This window comes from Marmota marmota, unplaced genomic scaffold (genome assembly GCF_001458135.2).
Source record: "Marmota marmota marmota unplaced genomic scaffold, marMar, whole genome shotgun sequence".
NCBI lineage: Eukaryota > Metazoa > Chordata > Mammalia > Rodentia > Sciuridae > Marmota > Marmota marmota.
Window position 1 is genome coordinate 14,923,173 of NW_025999949.1, and position 21,838 is coordinate 14,945,010.

Below are 21,838 nucleotides of genomic sequence, written 5' to 3' on the forward strand. Positions count from 1 at the left end.
AGATTATCAGTCATTCATCTGAGTTGAAAATGACCACATGAGAACTTATTTAAATGAAAATATAGTCCAATCCTGGAATATATTCTTGACAATAGTAAGGAACCCCAAATGTGAAGCAGATGAGCCACACAAACTCCACTGTGTTACAGAGTAACTTCTTCACTTATCTTTTTATAGGCTAGAGATGGAGGAGCTAATGGGCCCTCATGACTAGAAACTCCTAACCCTATAGCTCTCTCTTCTCCTGGTGTCAGTAGTGGCCGCCACTCTCTTTTGGTCCTCATGGAAGTTATCGGACTACTCTTCAGATATTCTAGATCCCAAATCACAGTTTCCTTTTTCTTTTTTCCTCTTTGTACATGCTTCTTCAGTTTACTTATGTATTTGTTTATTTACTCATTCACTAGACACACAGCTGCCTGGCACTGGGCCCAATGCCAGGTACTCTAAGATAGTAGAGAACCTTAAGGGAAAAGACATGATTGTGACCTGGAGATGTACAGCAGCTGGTAGGGAGAAAAGCAGGTAAATAAAAAAAAATGGCATAACATTACTGCCATGACCTATACAACTACAAACTAGAGTGGGAGCTTTGAACCCTGAGAAACCTCATTTATGCCCAATTTCCAACTAATAGCTACAAACTCATAATTTCCAAGTATTGATAACTACTACAAAAAAAATCTCCTGGAGCCTTATTTTCACCTGCTTATAATATTAAAGCCTGGATCTCAGACACATGAAATTCAAAGTGGTCCATTAAAGCAACATTATCACCCATCACCAATTGATGTGTCAATTCCCACCAAAAACAAAGACACCTCTCAGTGTAAAATGGTACAACTTTTCATGCTGTCAGCCAGAGCCTAAACAGGAAGCTACTTTCCCATTTTGCTCATATATGGTATCTGATCTTCACCAGCTTTGGTAACTTTGTAACTTAAATCTCCTAAATTTCTCTTGAACTCCAGCTCTACCCCTTCTCTAACTCTATTCCACTGTCCTAATTCAGGTCTTGTGACTGACTGGTCTCCTCATTTCTGGACACTAATCCATCTTCCTTCCTACCAGCAGAATAAGCCTTCTAAAATGCATATCAGAACTTGTCCTTCCCTGCTGGAAAATTTCCAAGATTCACTGTCAACCAAAGGTGATTAAGACTACCATCATGGAATCACAGAGGCATCACACGCTTAAGTAGGCAGAAACACACCATCCACATGGTTTGAAAGCGAGGTATAAATGGAATCATGTGGAATGATAAAGTCACCCCTTATGATTGAGCCAATACAGGTATAAGGTCAATGCACCATCAGCTAAGTCATGGCGCTCTTCTATGAGTTGGTTTTCTTATGCACAGGGAGAAAAAACAGGGAAAGCCAACAAAGAATAGAATCCACCCACTTAAAATAGATAATAAAAACCTCAGAGGCTGAGGCACTAATAAGCTTTAACGTCAAAAACTAAAATAATGAAAGGCTAATTACCTCCAATTATCAACTCCCTTCCTCTTATCTCTTTGATGCAGGACCCAGGCAAATGCAAGGTACATGAAAAGAAAATCTACAAGCGGAAATGAGGCCATTAACAAGGCTGTAGGTGTCAAAGCATGGGGAGGCCAGCCCCACCATTACATGGTATCCACACAAACCCCAGAATCTAGAGGTGAAATGACATTCCAGGTTCAATTCACACTGTTTTAGACCACAGTAGGTGCTCAACAAATATGTGCTGTGTGAACTGCGTGTGCCAAACGCCTAACTAGGGCCACTCAGGAAGCAGCGAAGAATGTCAAAAACAGGGGTCCATTCATCTGCTTGCAACGTGTACATACAAATGTATACATTTATACACATTTCTAAAAGGGTATACCATTTATTTAACATGCTAAAAAGAGGAATATTCATTAATGGTCACAATGAAGATGTTTTGATTATTTATTTTCATAATAAATCTTCAATATAAATACCCAGAAAGAATCTGACTTTATTACTATACGAAAAGATAATAAAGTCTACTTGGTGGCATTTCTCTCTCTGAATGTAAACTATTTTAAGAATGACACTTGAAGATGCCAAACAAATGTAGGTAAACTTCTAGACAACAGTGATCATCATTAACTGTTAAACATTGTTGCCAAATAAAGCAAAAACCTACCAGATGAAAAGAAAAATATTAACACAAATCATTGATTTGGATAAGATTCTCTTGATTTATATTCTGTTAAAAAAAGCTCCTTTCAAGAACAAATTTAAATATCATAAAAGAGAGCAAAATATAAGGTATCATTAAAGCATAAGCCTTCAAACTAAAATATATGACAAATTTCTATTTTATTTAAAAATTAGAAGGCTAAAAATATTTCCTGAGGTTCCTTGAGTTCTAAAAATAAAGTATAATTAATGTTGACAAAAGTTTAAAATAATTGCAAAAACAAGTATTCAATTATTAATAAAGATGCAAATCTATACACAATATGCATTTGTCATTACCTCAGTGGATCCTGGAGTCATTTCTGGGTTGAAAGAAAACTATGAACATTCCCGCCGTAAGGTAGTAAAGCTGTAATTTGTACTACCAACCTAAAACAGCTTCAAAACCCATATTTCCCCCCTTATTGGTATCACTCTGACTGTGGATAATTATGAGCCCTTATTACTACAGACAACAACTTACATACTTTTCCATGGGATGTGTAGAATCCCCACGTGAACCTCATTAGACTGTTCAATTGACATCTCCACATTTCCCACCTAATTGACTCAGGGTCCTGATCATTAACTTGGAAAGAATGGTACTCTTGTCTTATTTTCGTCATTCCCCAAACCCTCTCACTGCCTGCTGCTGTCCGATTCCTGTGGATACAGCACCACTACAACACTTCAGAACCACACGACATCTTACCCATACTATTTAAAATGTATGCATAGAGCTTGCTTTTATCCTGTCTTGAAGGAAGGGTTACAGGTCCAGACAGCCAAGGACAATGGGAACAGGCACGAGTCCTAAGCCTTGAGCCTCTGGGGGACTACTGTAAAAACCACTGTCTACATTTCTTTTTTGAAAATCAACTATAAAATGATAAAGAGATGGAACAAGGACAGAAGCTATGATATGATTCTAACTGACTAAAAGATAAAAGTCCAAATTATGACAGAGTATTCTAGAAGTCTCCACAACTAAAAATTAAATATTTTTTAAGATCATATTTTGTTCTCATGCACACAACTGAACACCCAACTGAGAACTGGCCCTTTTCTCTACCTTTAAACACATTTTGTTTTGTTTCATTTTATAAAAAGTGGTAGGCCAGGTAGGTTCAATAAATTTTTTGAGGGTAATGCTTTTCTTAGTGTAGGTCAGGCCATCTGATTGAGTTATACTGATAGCATTGAGTTGCTTTCCATGACATTACCATCAGTTAGGCCCATTTATTCTGAAATCAGGATTGATGCTGTTGAAAATACATGACCTCCTACAACAGGAACTCATTCAAATTAAATCTGGAATAATATAAAGCTAAAATGACTAAAAATATGAACTTTTATTCAGGTGTAAGGAAATCTCTCATGGTTAAGACCACCACAGGATAATGTTTTATTTTAATACATAACAGTCATGGGAGGAGTTTAGGCTGGCATTTTTATGAGGCTCAGGATATAAATCTTCATATACATATGAGAGCCACCTCATCTGTCATTCTGGCAAAACTATGTCTTACCACACCAAACAAACACTCTTACATAAATAAGAGTGAAATAGGAAACAGTCCTTTTCAGGGCATCTGTAGAATGCTCTGAATGCTACTGTCATTATCAATTAGCATTTATGGATGTTTTAAAGGACAGAATTATACAAAATTAACCAATATACAAAAAGACAAAGAAGTGTCTTATGAAATATAAAGCTGTCCACACCATGTCTGAAATATAACCAGAACCATGTTTAAGTATGGTTGGTGTTAACATGGTTTCACTTAAAGTGCAGACAGGACAGTAAATTATCACACATTCCAGTAACATGGCTTGGCTCTCTTTGAAATCATGGTAATATTTTTAATATGCAAGAATTCTTACCTGAGGCTAGTCATAAAGGACAGGAAAATCCATGTGTGCTGAAATTGTTTTAATGTGTGAGACAGCCACACACTTGGCCATTTTTCTAAAATGTCAATTGCCTGTGACACCTTTATAGTGTATCTTCTATAATAGGTTTTAAGTGTGACTATGTCATTTAGTGGTCTGCAATTATAAAGCCTTTTGGCCTATCCGTTCCTACCTACACATATAACATTCATCTAAAACTTTCTCCTAATCTTTTTAATTTTCACAAGTAACAAATTTAAGTTACTTGTGAAACCATCCATAATCTACCTGATGTCTTGAGTCATAATCCTTGCAAAGTGATCTTATAAAGCATTTGGCAAAAACTCATGAACTTTTGTTTACCAAAGTCAGGTTTTAAGCCTTCTGGAGGCAATTTGAAAGATTTTGAAAACGTAGGAGTTATAGATTGAATGTTTGTTTAGACTTAAATGCTTCCCGATTAAAAATAAAAAATGTGTGTTTACTGTTTGGAAATGCTTTCCTCCAAAATTGGTATTTAATTTGAAAGTTGTATATAAGTGAGATGGTGAAAAGTTTCAAAACTATAATGCCTCTGAAAAATCTGTCAACATTAATATCAACTAAAAAATGTATTTTAAGAAGTAAAACATTTAATTAACCATGATTTCTTTAGGAATCAAATATTCAGTATATTTTATTTTATTTTCAGTGAAGGCAGTTTGTTTTGTTAATTAAATTACAAATATTTATATAATGCCATTCACAGTTTTCTAAAAATTATTTGTCAAATTATTCAAAAGAAATACAAAGGGAGGAATACTATAAATGTTAATGGCCTATATGATCCAGGGTAAGATCCTGAAAGGTTTTTTTCCCAAAGAAACACACTTTAATTCTAATTTACAAACTTACAGGGGAAAAACACGTGGAAAGAAGATGTAGAGGGGGAAATAAAATGAAAGTGACTTTTTATATAATGATTATCAAAGGCCTGGCAAATTAAGTTCTGAGATGAATATAGTTGAATAATTCATTGTCACATATAATTTATAATTGAGAATTATTTCTAGAACTGATTTTATGAATCAGACTCATCATTTTTCTCTTCTGTGCAAAGTAGAAATCAAACAGTCTTGATGAAACTCATCTCATACAACATTACATTATAAAGACATGTTTATGGAACTGTCTTATTTTACTACCATATTGTCCAGTTGGTTACATAAAAACCACTAAGAGACTGTTCAAATAACTTTTATTTAATTGGAGGAAATTTAAATATTAGTTTAGATACCTAAATATCATTATCTAAATTCAAAGTAAATGAGACTGTATCTTTAAATGTATTTGGTATCAATAATGGACTCTTCAAAGAACATTTGACAAGTAAGGCTACTGCTTTTCTTCAAATATCTACTGTTCATTCAGCCAGGTAGTTTCATTTATACTTGAAAACTAGGGAAGGAGACACATTTGCAAAATGTTTACAACCAACATCTGTCCTGTTTTATAATCTCCTAAGTGTCTTCCTGAGTATGCAAAGGACAAAAAGGAAATGATATTTGGTGATTTTCTGAGTTCAATCTCTGCTCTAATAAATGTAAAGTGTGAAGAGAGGGCAGACAGATCAAAGTCTAAAGCATTTTCAGTTTCAAATAAAAAATACAGAAGAAAATAAATAATGTGGCTTAAAAATAAAGATGTTTCCTTTATCTCTCTTGTAGTAAGTAGCAGAAACTTGAGCTGAAAACCCATGGAAGCTGTACTCACTCCTATTCACAAAGAACTGTTCTACTGTCTGTCTGCAAATAAATCTCCTCAGTAAATAGCTCCAAGGTTGAGCTAAAGAATATTGTATGGATCAAAGAATCCATGTCTTTCCCTGTAAAGTGAACAGGCCGCAAGCTCACTTGTTTGTCTAAAACAATTAGAGCTCCTATGAAAAGGAGGAGGCTGGGACAAATAAGTTACAGCTGATTTTACTCTGCAAAATATTGAAGGGGGGTTTCAAATTAATAACTGTCCAGGGCCCCAAAACAGCCTAATCTTTGTCAATTGGTGCCAAATTATGCAATGTGCTGCCAATTCTGGTTGTCTAACAAATCAAGACCAGTGTATGTTACTCCCTGGCTGAAGCCTGATTGATTCTGGTCATTATATGGGCTGATCTCATTTTCACACATGGAACCAATATGTGAGCCAGATGTTCATTTACCAAGAAGCAAAGAGACGACTCATCTACGCGCAACTTTATCCTGGACCACAGAGCCCCAAAGACCCACAGACTCTCCTCACCCATACAAAGCTTCACACAGTACAAAATCTATAAAACATTCTGCTAATATTACTGTCAGCTGTATGACTTTTACAGTACTATATAAAGTTGACAGATAATACATGCCAGTCCTAATTTGAGATAGACCTTTTCTTTTGGGACCTCAACCATTGAACAAGCAAACAGATTGAGAAGTAACATTTATTACAACACATAAATCATTTTCTTACAACTACTCTAGGTCTTGCCCAAGGGTAAAGCTTCTGCATAGGCCGTGAATCCCAATGCCCTGCTTATGACTCTAAACCATACTCTCATTCACCAGGGGTGTGCCTAGAAGAACTTACCTAGTTTTTCAAAAACAAGTTCTATATCATGATAATTTTTGTACTTTCTTCTTTGAAAACAAGTGCTAATAATTTCCCTCTTGACATAAAAAAGAAAAATGTCACCTTCTCTTGAATAGCAATGTCCTTTAAGTCCTTAGCATATTTATTTAAATTAAACAGATATGCTTAGCATTTAATTTCGTGAAGAAATTACTGCTAAGCATATCTGAGAACTGAGCCTGAATTTACTGCAAGGATATACAAAGAATTTTTCATTTTGTCTTCAAAATGAGAAGTATCAAATATCATAAACATAATGGAATCAATATAGATGGCATGGTCTTTTTTTTTGGTTTTTGATTAAACATGTTAGAATATAAAAATCATCTCATTAGAGCTTAAAAAAACCCTCCATTCTTTTTAGAGATGACATAAAAACTCTCCATATCTCCTATAACATATTGACTTAGTAATATCTTCAGCTGATGAATCTACTGTGCACTTCATGCTATTGTAAATTTCTCTAATGATTTTCCTATAATGCTGCTCTAAAGATGCATGGGTTACCTAACATGGTAAGTTCATGTTTTGTATCCATTTGTTTTCCTCAAACCTCTTGGTCTCAGTGGAGTTTTCTAATTGCATTTAGTCCTGTTCAGTCCGGTTTGAGGATAATCCAAAGGATGTCTGTTTTTCATCAGGTAACAACCATTAAATTTGGCTGCATTTCCTTCTAAATCTTTTTGAATGGCATAAGAAACAGAAGCTAGAAAACCTTTTCTTGTAACTCTGCTGTGGTTTCTGAACCTACACCTTTCTAGAATTTTCTCACTACTGAAGAACTCTTGAGGCCAGATCCATTTGGAGATGAGTCTACACACTCTCCAATCCCTGACCTATTCTTGGGGGTATATGACTCTCATGCTCTTTCAGCATATCATGCAAAGATTGAACACTGGTCATTTCTAACAAGTTTTAAAATATGAGCATCCAATTGTACAGAATTTGCAGCTTCTTCTGAATTAAGCAAAAATATTTAGCCAACCAAATATTCTCCCACGTGCCTTAAAATTTCTCCCAATGACTTTGTACACTGTTAATATGTAAAGACTAGTAATTACTGTTGCACAGCCTACGTTTTTTCTGAATGACAACATTCTAGAAGTAGTGATAAGTGATGCTACAAAGTATTTTACCTTAAGGCAAACTCATTTTTTCATGTGTTTAAAGATGCAGAGGAGTTCTTCACAGAACATGCCCTTTTTCCCAAAGGAGACTTATGACAAACCAACAAGTGAAAAAAAATCACAAGAGGCTGTCATTTATTTATTATCATTTCTGGAGTACCTGTTAGGTTGCAGCTATGAAATTCAGGGCCAAGCCACAGAGTCAGGTAAGATATCAGTACTTGTCATGAAGGATGCTGCTGTCTAGTATGGGGAAGGACTCCAGAAATATGGCAGGGTCTTACAGTGTATGTGGCACACTGCTAGTGAAATGTGTTAGTTTAGACCAGATATTAAACCTAAACAACCCAAATCAATTTTTGTTAGTATTTTCTATTTTTTATCATCTGTGATGCAGGAAATAGTTCCTTCAAGGATAATTGAATTTCTGGTCATTTTGGAGATAAACAGAAAATATAACCCAAACAAAATTTTCACTAGGGAAGTTTGAAAGTTGATCTGTTGCAAGAAATGAGTTACCGGAAATAAAGAAGGAACTGGAAGTGTTTTTGTCTCTAGTAAGGCAGGCTCAACCTGAGGGATTCTTCATTCTTCGAATTCTTTGTTACTCAATGTCTAGTGCCTCATGGAGGCTTGGGAATTCTTCCATCTGTGTCACATCCTTTTCAGTTTATCTGAAGCTGTGGCCCCACTCTATTGCCCTGCCTGTTTCTCTTTGTCCTAGTCATACTTGTTCCAGTTTCCCAGGGGTTGTCCTACCCAATCCTGCTATCCTGGCTGACACTGCCACAGGATTAATTGCATGAAGTATTTCTCTCATCTGAAAATATCAATGAATATACCCTGACAAGTAAAATTCGGATTATTAGCCTGATATGCAAGCTTTCCACCTTTCTTTCTTCAATCCTATTACCTTGAGGGACAGATCTCCTAGATCTCAACTAGACCGTGAACTCTCCCCTCCAGCATCCACCCTATTCCCAGTGCAGCCCACTTCTCATAGTCTTGCCCATCCTTCAAAGCTCAATTTAGTCATGTGTCCTCTTATATACCCCAAATAATGGTAAAGCAACCTAAGTGTGTCATACCTTTTACTTCTCTTCTTTAAAGACACATTGTCATTTTATATATATAAATAAAAAAATAATCCCAATAGAATTTTCATTAGGGAAGTTTGAAAGAAATTAATCTATTAAAAGAAGTGAGTTATATAAAATAAACAGAGAACTTGCTTATGGCTCCTGACAAACACGAAGAACCACAAACATATACTGTAACTGGCTTGTTATGGACTTATCCTTTTGATGCCTTTTCTGGGGCCAAAAAGGAACCTTTTAAGAGTTCCTAAAGCTGTATAGTTGCAGACACTGAATTGACTGATCACTCATGTCAGAACTCAGGTCATCCTATGTAATTCAGGCTCTACTCCAAAAGCTATTAATCTGTTTTTCCTAAGTTATAAATTTTAAGCTAGCTATTAATACAATTCAGTTCTCTAGGACTTTGTCTCTTAGACCCCAGAAGAATGTTAAACTTCTAACAATGACCCTGTTCCTTACCTGTCAATTTCTTATTGAAAGAGATTTTCATTAAGATTGAAAATCTTTTGCATTGAGTCATGCTTTGGTTTGACCTTGTCTTTTCCCAATGCATTTCAATCTTGAAAATAAGCCCCTTCTTTTTACCTTCTTATGCAGCTCAACAAGTCAATTTGGAATTCAACACAGATGTCACGTTGCTTTATTTATCAATATTAGATAATTCCTCTTGCTGTATTGAAGCTTTTTGAGGGAAGATATCTATGCTTTATCTCCATTCTGAATGCCAAGGTTATCAGAATTAGTTCCAGACACAGATGTTAAAAAGCCTCTTTCAATTGAAGAAATAAATGTAAAGGATTTTCAGGATATACTTTAGCAATATTCCATCACTAATTCATGTACTTGTCTCAAGGACAAGGTATTAGTGTTATAGCAGTTTGCTTTATATTTTTCTTATTTAGAGTTGCCCTTCCTCAAAAACAGTTTGGTCTTCCTTTTAGGGTGCTTCTGCCCAAAAGTATACATATCAAGAGTTATAAAAGTAAATCTCCTCCCAAATCTGAACTTATTGTCTTTTTGGTAGAGGAAAAGAGCCACAGACAGGTTCTAGGAAAAACAAAGACTTCTGTGTCTTTCAATGTGGATTGTTTGCTAGAGGAAAATTTAGCAGATGTCTGCAAATTTTCTACTTTACTGAAATGCTCTTCTATCAAATTTTGTTCAAAATAAATATATGTTGCTACTTGGAAATCTTTTTCTAAGGAGACAACCTAACTGAAATGGTATGCATGAATTTAATTGGCCTTTTTTGGCAGTACTTTTTCAATTTTGCATTGGTCCATGCAAAAATGACTAACTGTCCTGGCTGGGTGTGCACCTCATTCATTTTCTTCCCAGCATTGAACATTTTCTGTGCCCAAACCTTCAACCATTTCCTATCTTTCCTTTCTATTCTCTAATCTAAAATTGACCCCTGGTTGCCGCTGTACGTGCCACAAGAAGTTATCAATTTTGAAAGGGAGATTTTTGATCTAATATCCCCACAACAGAAGTGAGACCCAAATGGGACTTGACAAAGACTTAACATATTCTAGATTTGTGTTTTCAAGACAGAAGTGAAACAACAGGGGTTTTAAAGGGTATCTTTTGTACTTCTGAAGATACCTTGCTATGATCAATTCAACCATAACAAATCTAATTTCCAGAGTTTATCTAAAACCACACCTAGTAGTTAGATTTCAATTGTTAAAAGATATCTGACATATCCAAAGGATGGATAAGACAGACTTTTACATATAACTATTCTTAATTGAGTAAAAGTGCACTTAAAATTTAAGAATGTTTTACCACATACAAATTTTATCTACATAGCTAAATATCAACAACATAGCTAACATAAAACTAAAGTTCAGTCCTCCAAAAAACTATGCCATCAAGCCACTGCTGCCATTCCTAAATAATGAAAAGTTACCTTCATTCTGAAGTAGTGGCGAGATTTGTGGCCCTCACTAAGGGTGTGTAAGAATTTCCATTTAAAATTTTCTATTTTCAGGGGTTTATAAAAGCTATAAAAATTCTCTCCAAACTGAAACTTGGCAAACAAGAACTCAGCATGAGGAAATTTTTTTAAAGCCTAAATTTAAAAACAGTATGTTCATGTAATTTTTTAAGCAATAAAAGGACCAAAAAGGAGAGATTTTTTTGAGGTTTTAGTTGCCTTTTTTAAAAACCTGCATTCCTCAGGAACTAGTTTGTTTTTAAAAATGAAAACTGGCAGACTATAAATCCAAATTTTGGTCATATTTTTTCATGAATGATATAAATTAACATAATTTAAAATGGACCTTACCATGAAGGAAATAATATTCATTGTTCTCTGAAGACTATAACCAGAAATAACTTAACCTGCCTTCCAATATGGATGTATGTGAAAAAATTAAAAAATTATGCATCACTTCTTTTTTCCTGAGCTAAAAAGCCATATTTGGGAGTGAAAAAGTTCAATGAATCACTCTATCATATTTTTTGCCAGAGAATACTATATTTTCTACCTCTGCTTCTACCAAAAACTCCTAAAACTCTCATAAGTATTTTATTTATTTGACATTATCTTATCATATCCTTAAATTTTGTGTGCAGCAAAGTAAGGTAAAGTATACTGTATGTATACTTGCCTCTAAAAACATCTCTTAAATATATATCATAAGATTGTTCTAATATTGCAGCAAAAATATTTCCATGAGAATTTTATTGTTTTTCCTCCAAAATTATGTAACTTCTCTGACTCAAATACAGTTATGTGGAATGTGACTGGCACAAAAAAATTAACAGGGCTTATAATCTAGCACTAGACCTGGACATGTAAAATATAAACATTTGTATCCGCACCAACTTACAGAAACCTACCATAAAATATATTCTCAGGAAATACAGTTTCAGTTAGACTATTCTCTTTCCTTCATACTTTTGAGAATAGCTGGGAATGTAGGGAACTTGTAGCCCATTGGTCCACATCTGAATTTTCATCATCTCACTCTTCAATGGATCCATTGCATGCACCTTCACAGTTTTGAAACTGTACTAGACAGTCTATATTGGGCTTGTCTTCTGCCCCCACTTGCTGGCCTGGCTGCTTGCCAGGTCCTGATTGGTGCTCCAAGACTCAAAATATCCTCAGAAATACATGGCTCAAACCTTCATAATTTTACCTTACAATCACAATCTTGATTAATTCACAAATGCCATTTGTTTTGTACTTACAACTAGAAACTCTCAGGAAATAAATGCTATGAAGAATTAAACTGGATGATCAGATCAATATCTAGAAAACAAAGGAAGGAGGTGAACATTCTAAATATAAGTTGAAAGCAAAAATACTGTTTTGACATAAAAATCCACCATAAACTTAAGAGTAAAAAGTTATCTAAACCACTTTTAAAATCTTAATTGAAAAGAGAGTAAGTGGCAGAAGAGCGCTTAAAATTTGTTTTGATAAGAGAATTTATTTAAATTGAGATTTCTTTCTTTTTTCTTTCATGATCTAATCCCAAGATATTAGCACTCCTAATAGTGTTTTAAATGTGTCATGAATTACTTTTGAAAATTTCTTTAAATTATTAATAGGACAATTAAATCTTACATGCAAAAAATATTTTACAGAATGATTCAAATTTATTATAATGATGCCATTTCTCATTAATAGAAATTAGTTTAATTTTGCAGTGAACTATTATATGATGCAATTCCAAATACATCCACTTTAATTCATCAAATAAATACCATGTAAACAAAAATAGGAACCTAAATAAAATTACTTGCTATGATAGGACAGGAAACAATCATGATTTCAAGCTGTCATAAATGTTCTCGTGTTCAAATGCATGACATCTATCATCACAAGATCTTTCCAATGGCATGTATCAATTCCAATGTTGGAAAAACAGGATAGATTTTGATGGGTTTTTAAAATGTGTTTCCTACATGACAAAGGTTATTAGCCTAAGACTGAAGAAAACCTCTAGAAATGATCAAGTACATTCTTGAGAAAAATCAAAGGAAAGATAGTCTATAAGGAAAATTTGTTGTAGACTCGAGAGTGAAACAACTTTTCCAGGGGCACAGAGTAAATTGGAGAGAGTCATAGCAGGAAGACAAAGATACTTCTTCAGTGTCCAAACTCTTTACTGTTTAATGTTCCCTAACTATTACTAAGATCTTCATGACACAAAGGAGATTATATTTTCTCAAAGACAAAACTCTTTTGTTAATCATTATCTACACAGATTCAGCAACTTTATATAGCAACATAAACAAGTGCACTTAAAAAGTTAGAATTAATTCACCGTTTTATGTGGAGAGATTTTAAGAATCAATGACTAGCCAAATCTACACATCTTCCCACAAAGTATAAATTGAATGTAATGCCAAATATCCTTTTCTTATTAATTTAAAAAATAATTAGTTTGGCACTTAACATTCATTAAAACACATCAACACTTTTTTTTAATGTAACTGATTTAAATCAGGATACAAGTATTTCTTGTTGATACTATATTAAAGTGGTTTTTTTCGTAATTTTAAAATATTCTAAATGCTCTTATATTTTCTTGTTTGAATGGAAAGCTAGTTTTGATTAACAAATAAATGTCAAAGGTCACATACCCCAAGAGAGGATTGTTCTTCCATATGAACATTAATATGAACAAAGGTCTGTTCTATAATTGGTATGGACAGATAAAAGTTAAAAAAAAAAAAACAAACAGAAAAACTGCCTCATCTTTAATTATGGTCTAACAATCTCTTTATAGAGTACCAAAAGCGTATATACCTACCTGGTCTCCAGTTATGAAAAATACTGAATGCTAACTTCAAGACTGCATTCTCACTTCAATAGCTGGATAGATATTAAAGGCTACCTGTCAATTACCATTTGTTATTTGTTAATAAGATTCATGACAGAGTAAAAATCAATTTGTGTGCTGAGATTATTATCTTCTTTAGCTCTGTTCTCTCATGTCCTAAAAACTTTCCAAAGTCTTCCCAATGACACAGTACAGGAAACTTGGCAATCACCAATTTAAAAGCAAACTAGATAAAGTACACCATTAAGTAACCACATATACCACAGTTCTCTGAGCCTATGATTGACACTCACAAAGTCTTTAATAAAATATTATATGAAATGGATGAAAAAAGAAAAGAAACACAAAAAGTGCCTTTTATTATTAATGGGGCAACAATGCTATATTAATACACATTTTGAAAAAATTATCACAGTAGGAATTTTTAAACTGATTATAAAATGAATAAATTGTGTCATCGATATTGAAATTATTTGAGTTTCCTTTGTTCAAATAAGCAAATGAACTGAAAATATTCATTACAGAATCTTGCATTTAAGACTGATCTTTACATTTTATATTTTTATATACTTTTATTACAATATTCCTGAGAAATTTAAGACAGGAAATTTTAAATTTAATGTTACACAATATAAAAGAAACAAAATATTTTAATGAAAGCCAAGTTAAAAAGACTCAACAAAGATAAGTTGCCAGAAAAATAATATTGGTTTAGAAATGATGATATATATAAAGACTGAGACACATTGCAAAATTTAGAAGACTTCTACCCTGAGATTACTTCGCAATTCTCTTTTTGGTCTCATTTCATCATTAAAATATGAAATCTGAAACTGGAGAAGATAGATTAAACAACTGTTTGAGTAAAAAAGAGAAGTTTAAGTCTCCATTAGCCAATCTGACTCAAGAAATAGCTACCACTTCAAGAACCAATGTGCGCATATTCTGTATGCTTAGGTTGCAGTTAAAATGCTTAAGATATTCACTTTTTAAATGGTTGCCTGCTTTAATTGATTTTTTGTAACTGTTTGTTCAGTAATCCACTGATTATGGCCTTCATCTGTGGTTCTCAGTAGATGGCTACTTTGCCCACAAGGGGTATTTGGCAGTGTTGGGAGACATTTTTGGCTGTCTTGACAGGAGAAAGGAGTGCTCTTGGCTTCCAGTCCAGTGATGGTGCTAAACATCCTATACCACACAGAACAGTCTGCAACAAAGAACTATCTGGCTTAAAATGTCAATAATGCTGCTGTTGAGACCTGCACTATAATGTAAGAACTCTATCAGTAATAAAAACAAGAAAAATAGAATTTAAAAGTTTAATCATTGCTTAATGTCTTTCTAAAAATTTCAGGGATGACACATTTGCTCATCATTTGTATGTGAATTTTATTATTTGATTCTCACAACAAATGCAGAAGGAGGCAATACCGGTATATTAGTGTGAGGTTCATAAAGGTTAAAACATGAGCAAGTTTACACAAAGCTAAGAATAAAGCACAGTTAATCCAATCCCAAGCCAGGGTTCTTTTTACTACATAACCCTGCATCACTGAATTGAAACAATTTTATAAACATTTTTATCCAATATCTGAAAAATTAATAGATAAAAAAGATTGAAATGTAGGGAAGAAAATCCTATTTCATTTTTATTTTTGCATGAAGAGGGAAATGGTAAAAAAAAAATCTTTTTCATAGTCTTTGATATACTCGTCACTAATGCAAGAAGCAATCTAGTGCTATTTTGTGCTTTTTAGCCAAAATATGAGATTGTTGATCCAAATATAGAATAATAACCTTGTTCATCAAAGGTAAGGAACATTTTCTGCTTTGATATTCCTAATAAATAGTTTTAAAACATTGAATTTCTCTCTTTCTAGAAGCTTCAAAGTGGAATTGCCAGTTTATAGTCACTGAGTTCTTATTATCATAGACAGACATCCAAATTATTCTTCAAGTCATGCAAAAAAACTCACTTTTTAAAAGTCTCTGAAAGGCTCTGCATAAATACACTACTTTTTTGGAAGATACCTAACAAGACACTTCTCTTAGGACCATATGAAGAACATGTATCAGAATAATCATTCTGAAGCCTTTTGTTTCAAGCCATTTTTACATAACCATTATTAAAGGAACAGCAAGAGTAAAGATGCCAAAGGATGTCATAAGGGTTCTGAAGAGCTACCTGGCACGACAATATCAAAACATAAAAATGGGTGTGAGGAGAGGGTCCACACTTGAATACACAGAGGAAACAGAAAGATCAGATAAGTTGTATGAAGGAGTGATGATATTCTAAAGAGTTTGTCTCTCAGCATGAAAGAAAACAATCTCAAAACACGGTTAGTAACTACATTCAAGTTTAAAGGTCCAAATTCTGATTTCTAGACTACTTTGGAGAGAACAAAATGTCAAAGATGTGACTATCTTCCATTAGTTTCCAACCTTTACCACTGTGATTCTAGACTCCACATATTTGACCTTGACAAAGATTGGCCTCTTTGGTTGTTGAACTTTTTGACACTTTCAATTCCTGGTTCACTGGGTCTGTTCTACCATAGTTAATTCTGAGCACTGACCATTGAACAAAATTTGTAAGAAATCATAACAAATCTAGATACAAAAGAACTATTTAGTGAGCCACTCTGTTGAAGAAAAGGCTCCCGAACTTGTTCTTACTACTACTATACCCATCTGATCCACACCAGGAGTGAGAATAGGAATGAAGGGTCAGGGGTCACATTCCAATAAGAAATCCCAACAATACCCAGTACTAGAAGCTTCTTGGTAGTACAAGAGAAATTTATAGAGACAGAGTTAGCATGCGGAAAATATATCCAAATCTTACGATTCATATATGAAGGAAACTTGATGGAGGTGGTCCCAAAGAGACTGGCAGTCCTAAAAGTTGATATCACCACAATTATGAGTTGTAAAGATTAAGGAAACCATCCAATACTATCAATAACACATTTTGATTATTTCAGACTAGAGCAAAAGCTGCTCTCTCTTTAGAAAATTTTACAAAATTCTTGTCTAATCCCAGAGCATAAAGACAGATATCTGAGGGAAAAAGATTCAGGAAGATAATTAACAAAAAAAAAATTATGTTATTCTTCTGGATTTTCATGATAGGTATGGTATTTGTCAAATTTTTAAATTTCCCAATTTGCTTTTATTTCTTTGCTCTTTCTTACTGAATATTAATTTGTAGGCTAATGGTGTATCTAAAATTATAAATTATTTTTCTTAAAGAGGGGAACCCAAATTTTTTGTTAGGCTCACAAAACCTGGATTCAGCCTTCTAAATACTAATATAAATCAAAAAAAATATTAGGGACACTGAATATACTTATTTAAGTTGAAGAAACACTGTATAGCATAGATGTACCCATCTGAAAAAGAAAAGCACAGGTCAGAAGAGTGATGTTGACATTTCCTGTCCAACTTTGTGCCAACCACAAATTAACAGAAATTTAAACCTATTTTCACATAACTTCAGGAGACATATGTAAAATAAACACTCATACAGGCATAAGATGCATGGATCACGAATATCACTGGCCTTTTATAAACTGCTCAGTTTATCTATTTTACATGTCATTATGTAACATTTTCCTATGCATTTTTCTAAATGGCATGGACCACTTCAATGTATGTACTTGCACATGTCCAAAAAAATTATGTGATGGATGTTTCATTAAAATTTCTTTTATGTATTATTTCTATGGCAGTATTTCAGAACTTTCTTTTGCTTGTTACTTTATTGTTCTTAATTTATAATCATTTTTTTATGGGCAGTGAACTTGACAGGAGAAAAAGCAAAAACTAAACAACCAAACGTGTCACAAAAAAATAAATGAAATTTCAGTCATAAAGGCACACATTATGCAAAACTAAGTAGAAACACATCATTTGGATGAATATAACTTCTTAACAATATTACGAGGAAGGATTTACTCATAAATGCTCATTATAGTAATCCTTTGAACTTAAATTTTTAATTAACTTTGAAAACCACAACGTAAATTTGAAATATACTGCCTTTAGAAATCATGTTTCAGTTAAGGGGCAGGAATAAACCAAAATCTAATAAAAAAGATTCTTTCTCAAGATAATTTATTTAGTGACTTTAAGTCCATTTTAATAGATAATTGTTAGTTTGAAAAAAAAAAACTTAAAACGTGTTGTAATTTTAAAATGTTAAGTATTTTGTTTTCCCAATGTATTCAATACACAATATACTAAATTATTTGCTCATAGGCCTTGGCATAAATAAATTGTTTTCTATGTTAAAATTTTAAATTTAGAAAGTTCCACCTTGTATCATGTAGACATTTATAATAATGTAAGGAGAAACGAAAACTAAACAGAATTTTCAAAGGATGTCATTTAATATATTTATTGAAATACAGACTCAGGAGTGAGGTTCTAAGACAGTATAAAAGAATAGTTAATATAGTAGATTAAATGTTTTTCCGAATCTCTAAAATATGTATTAAACAAAATAATGTCTAGAATGCACTTTTCAAAAAAATCTGTCATCAAATCCATAACTATATTTTGGCAGTAAATCCTGGTATCTTTAGTCCCCTTCTGATTTCATCTAAAATGCTCAACTTAGCAAAAGGGGAAAAACACATCTAGATTCTAGGCACTGATTCACATACATACCTCTTTCCTGTCAATGTAATCATGATTGTTTTGCTAATTCATCAACAGAAGAGACGGAAACACTTTTAAAAAGCAGCATTAATATATGTCCTGATTGTGATTGGCAGTGTAAATTATATGGGGGTTTTATCCTGTCAGCGGTTTCCAGACAATTATCCTTAGGTCTCAGTTCCAGAAATGCTCTGTACATACACATATACATATATTTCATACCCTAGAAAATTGAAACAAATAGACCAAGAAGCAGGAGAAGAAAGAACATAGGCTTATTAGTTATCCTAACTCAGCTCAGCTCATCTACCTTTCAACACATTTTGCATAACTTGCTTTGGATTCCCCATAAAGCCAATCACCATGCTGGAAGAATAAGCTACAAGATAAGTACAGTCTATTCAGTAGCCAAACTTATTTTTTCTATAAGCCTTAAATACACTTTGCAAAACTAATTTTAACAAAAACATTTTTAAAACTTCTTCTTCATTAGCACTAGTATGAAGTTATGTTATATTCAAAACCTTGGAAATGAGGCAAAATAAAAAGTAAGATGATCTTTTGACAAACACTGGGTTATTTATTTAACAGCCTCTCAAAATGACCATTTAATGGTGTAGGGAGGGTAATGTACCTGTGGCTGCATTAAAACTAATTAAGGTTCCAGACTTTGTGAGGCTATATGTTAATTATCTGTTCAAAAGAAATGAAAACCTCCAAAGTTATATATTGCTTTATTGAATAATATTAACTGGTTTTATGTCTAGTTAAAAATGTCACTTATGGTGAACTATTTCTTCTAATTTTCCTTTAAAACAACTTTGCCACCTTTCTAGCTCCCTTATTTGTGACTTAGATAATTTTTAGTATGTGTTTATTCTCTATTTGTACAAGTAGAATGTTTAAAACTTTATGAAAAACTTTATCAAAATTATTTTTTGACAGTTTGGAGTTTCCATTGTGATGCCCAAGAGGATTCATTTGCCAGAAATATTTGAGCAAAAACACTCTTAACTTAGCCCCAAGAGTGAACTCCAAACAACAGGATTTACCAAAGAACTTCAATTTCAGTGGTCTCTGCTTCTCTTTCTGATCCTAACTCTGTTACTGTTTTTGCTTCTGGTTTCTGACCTACTCAATTGGTTCCTGTTCTGATGTGCACAGGGCAAATGTTATTCCCCACTGGTGACAGCAAAGATAGGGAATCCTTTACCAGGTGGTGATCTCTACTACTCTTCTGCTCTCGGTTGGGTGAGGACAACACAAACTGTATTTCATTAGTCTCCTGCATTGCTTCATTTATACAAGAATGCATTTCATTCCCATGAAACAGAACACAAATTTCAGATTTGAACTAGTGAGTTTTTGTGTTTGTTTACGCTTGACCCATGCTAAAGTTAAAGAACTCAAGCTGAAAGCTTTCTTGTTTCTGTATTCATCAAATTTAGAAATGACTTTATCTCTTAAGTCTGTATTAATAAATTATATGAAAATGTTTTAAATGTTCTGTTAAGATTCCATTACACAGATTAACAACTACATTCATTCCAATTTTCCCCAAATTCCAAGAAAACAAACTGAATTTTGAAAATTTAAATATGCTAATATTTTAAGAAAGAAAAATAGCAATCTTTATAGAAGCTATACACTCAAGAGATTTTTATATGTGAATATAAATACAGGTTTATGTAATTGAGGTAAATCTTTAGATTATTATGGCTGTTTTGATAATACTGTAGAATTTACAACAATGCATGTCTTTACCTGATTTTATCAATGCTAAGTATAAACCAAGGTTACACCTTTTCTTTTGCAAAAACTGGCTTTGTGTCCTTCATGAAGAGACTAATTAAACTTTTTATAAAGGACAACTGATAACATTTCTGGAATAACACCTACCATTGTAAAAATTGTAGTTATTTGTTTAACAGAAATGTTTTTATATCAACAATTATGTTCTGTAGTTTGTTAGGTTAAACATAATTTTGTATAGTTAATACATAATCTTTAGATAATTGATAGATTTCTCAGTGAGATAAAGTATTGATGAATTGATCACCAATCTATCAGAGTTATGGCACAGCTCTGTCTTTGGGTCATGATAATTTTTCCCACATTAAGAAAGTGTAAAATCAATGAGTGTGATTGTAAAAGACTGTGGCAGTATTTATGAGCTTTGCTTGTCTACTATAATGACTGTGGATGATAGACATATTTTAAATACCTACCTCTTAGATCTCTCTAGTCATGTTACTATGAGTAATTCAGATTTTCTATAAGAAATACAGGCATAAAAATTCAATTGTGAAGCAAATTATGAAATCTCTTCTTTATCAAGGAAAATTTTTAAAAAAGAAGCACTTTTCAAAGTAAAGTGCCTGATTGTTTCATAATATAAAAAAAAAGTACAGTGAAAGATAAAACCTGAGTATTTATAAAACGTTTAAGTCTTGATGGAAGTAAACTTTATTTGACTTTTATTAATAATACCAGCAACTAACATACCAGAAAAGCAGTGATAAAATGTGTTAGAATTTGACAAGTGGATTGACTTATACATAATATAAAAGGAAGCCTGTAAATCCTCTGCTACTACATATTACATTAATGCACAATTAGATATGCATTTCTCTCCACTTTTGTTCTTTGTAGTTCTACATGACAATAGAGTCCATTTTGATAAAATTATACACACATGGTAATGCCTTTTAAAATGGTAAACTGGTCCTTTTGGATTTAGTCTATTTTGAGCAAAGGTTAATAAAAAAATTATTTTTGTTGTTGTTGTTTACTTTCTGTGTAATATAATCAGACAACAGTGATTTGGTTTTCAAGAGTAAGTTCCTATGCTTTGAGTTAGCACATCCTTGGTTCTGAAAGATCTATAGTTCCATAAAATTAATGTTACTTCTCCAATGTTCATTTATAAAATTGCATTGTCTTTTTGTTTAACAGATAGTCAAGTTACTGTTTCTCAGGCACTTTGATTCTTTCTAGTCACCTCAATCTCTGTAATGAACTTTTCGATTTTGCTTTTACAAGATGAGATACTAAGTTTAGGGGAGCAGAAAAGATTGTTCACAGAGCATCCCAGCATAGCTCCAAATACACTGCTAACTGCAAGCTTTGCTGTTAACAGAAATACGTGAGACACACAAAGGACAGTGACAGGCAGAAGGGTTTAAGGTGCTTCAATAAGTCAGGAAGGTGACATCCAAGAAAGCCAGTGTTCGACTTACCCTTCTGTTTGGTGTCCGGGAGATAGTCACAGCCTAGAAAGATGCACCATGGTAAGATTTGGGTATATGATGCTATGATTTTCTTCTTTAAAATGGTTATGAACACATACATGTGAAAGTCAGGATGGGGAAATGCACTCCCTCAAGACTCCATGCAGACTACCTGGGGAGTTG

The 21,838-nt window shown here is 33.2% G+C and overlaps 1 protein-coding gene across 10 annotated transcripts in view; it reads right to left on the reverse strand.

The window, feature by feature from the left end:
* Positions 1-21,838, reverse strand: part of Trps1 (transcriptional repressor GATA binding 1) — a 239,188-nt gene that overhangs the window by 82,831 nt on the left and 134,519 nt on the right. For 6 of the 10 annotated variants that reach the window (XM_048802037.1, XM_048802043.1, XM_048802040.1 and 3 more), the window contains one exon: positions 21,665-21,697. The exons of the other annotated variants lie outside the window; for them this stretch is intronic. In XM_048802037.1, the coding sequence (XP_048657994.1) occupies positions 21,665-21,697 (33 nt within the window). The remainder of the gene's footprint in view (positions 1-21,664; positions 21,698-21,838) is intronic. 10 annotated transcript variants of the gene reach the window in all.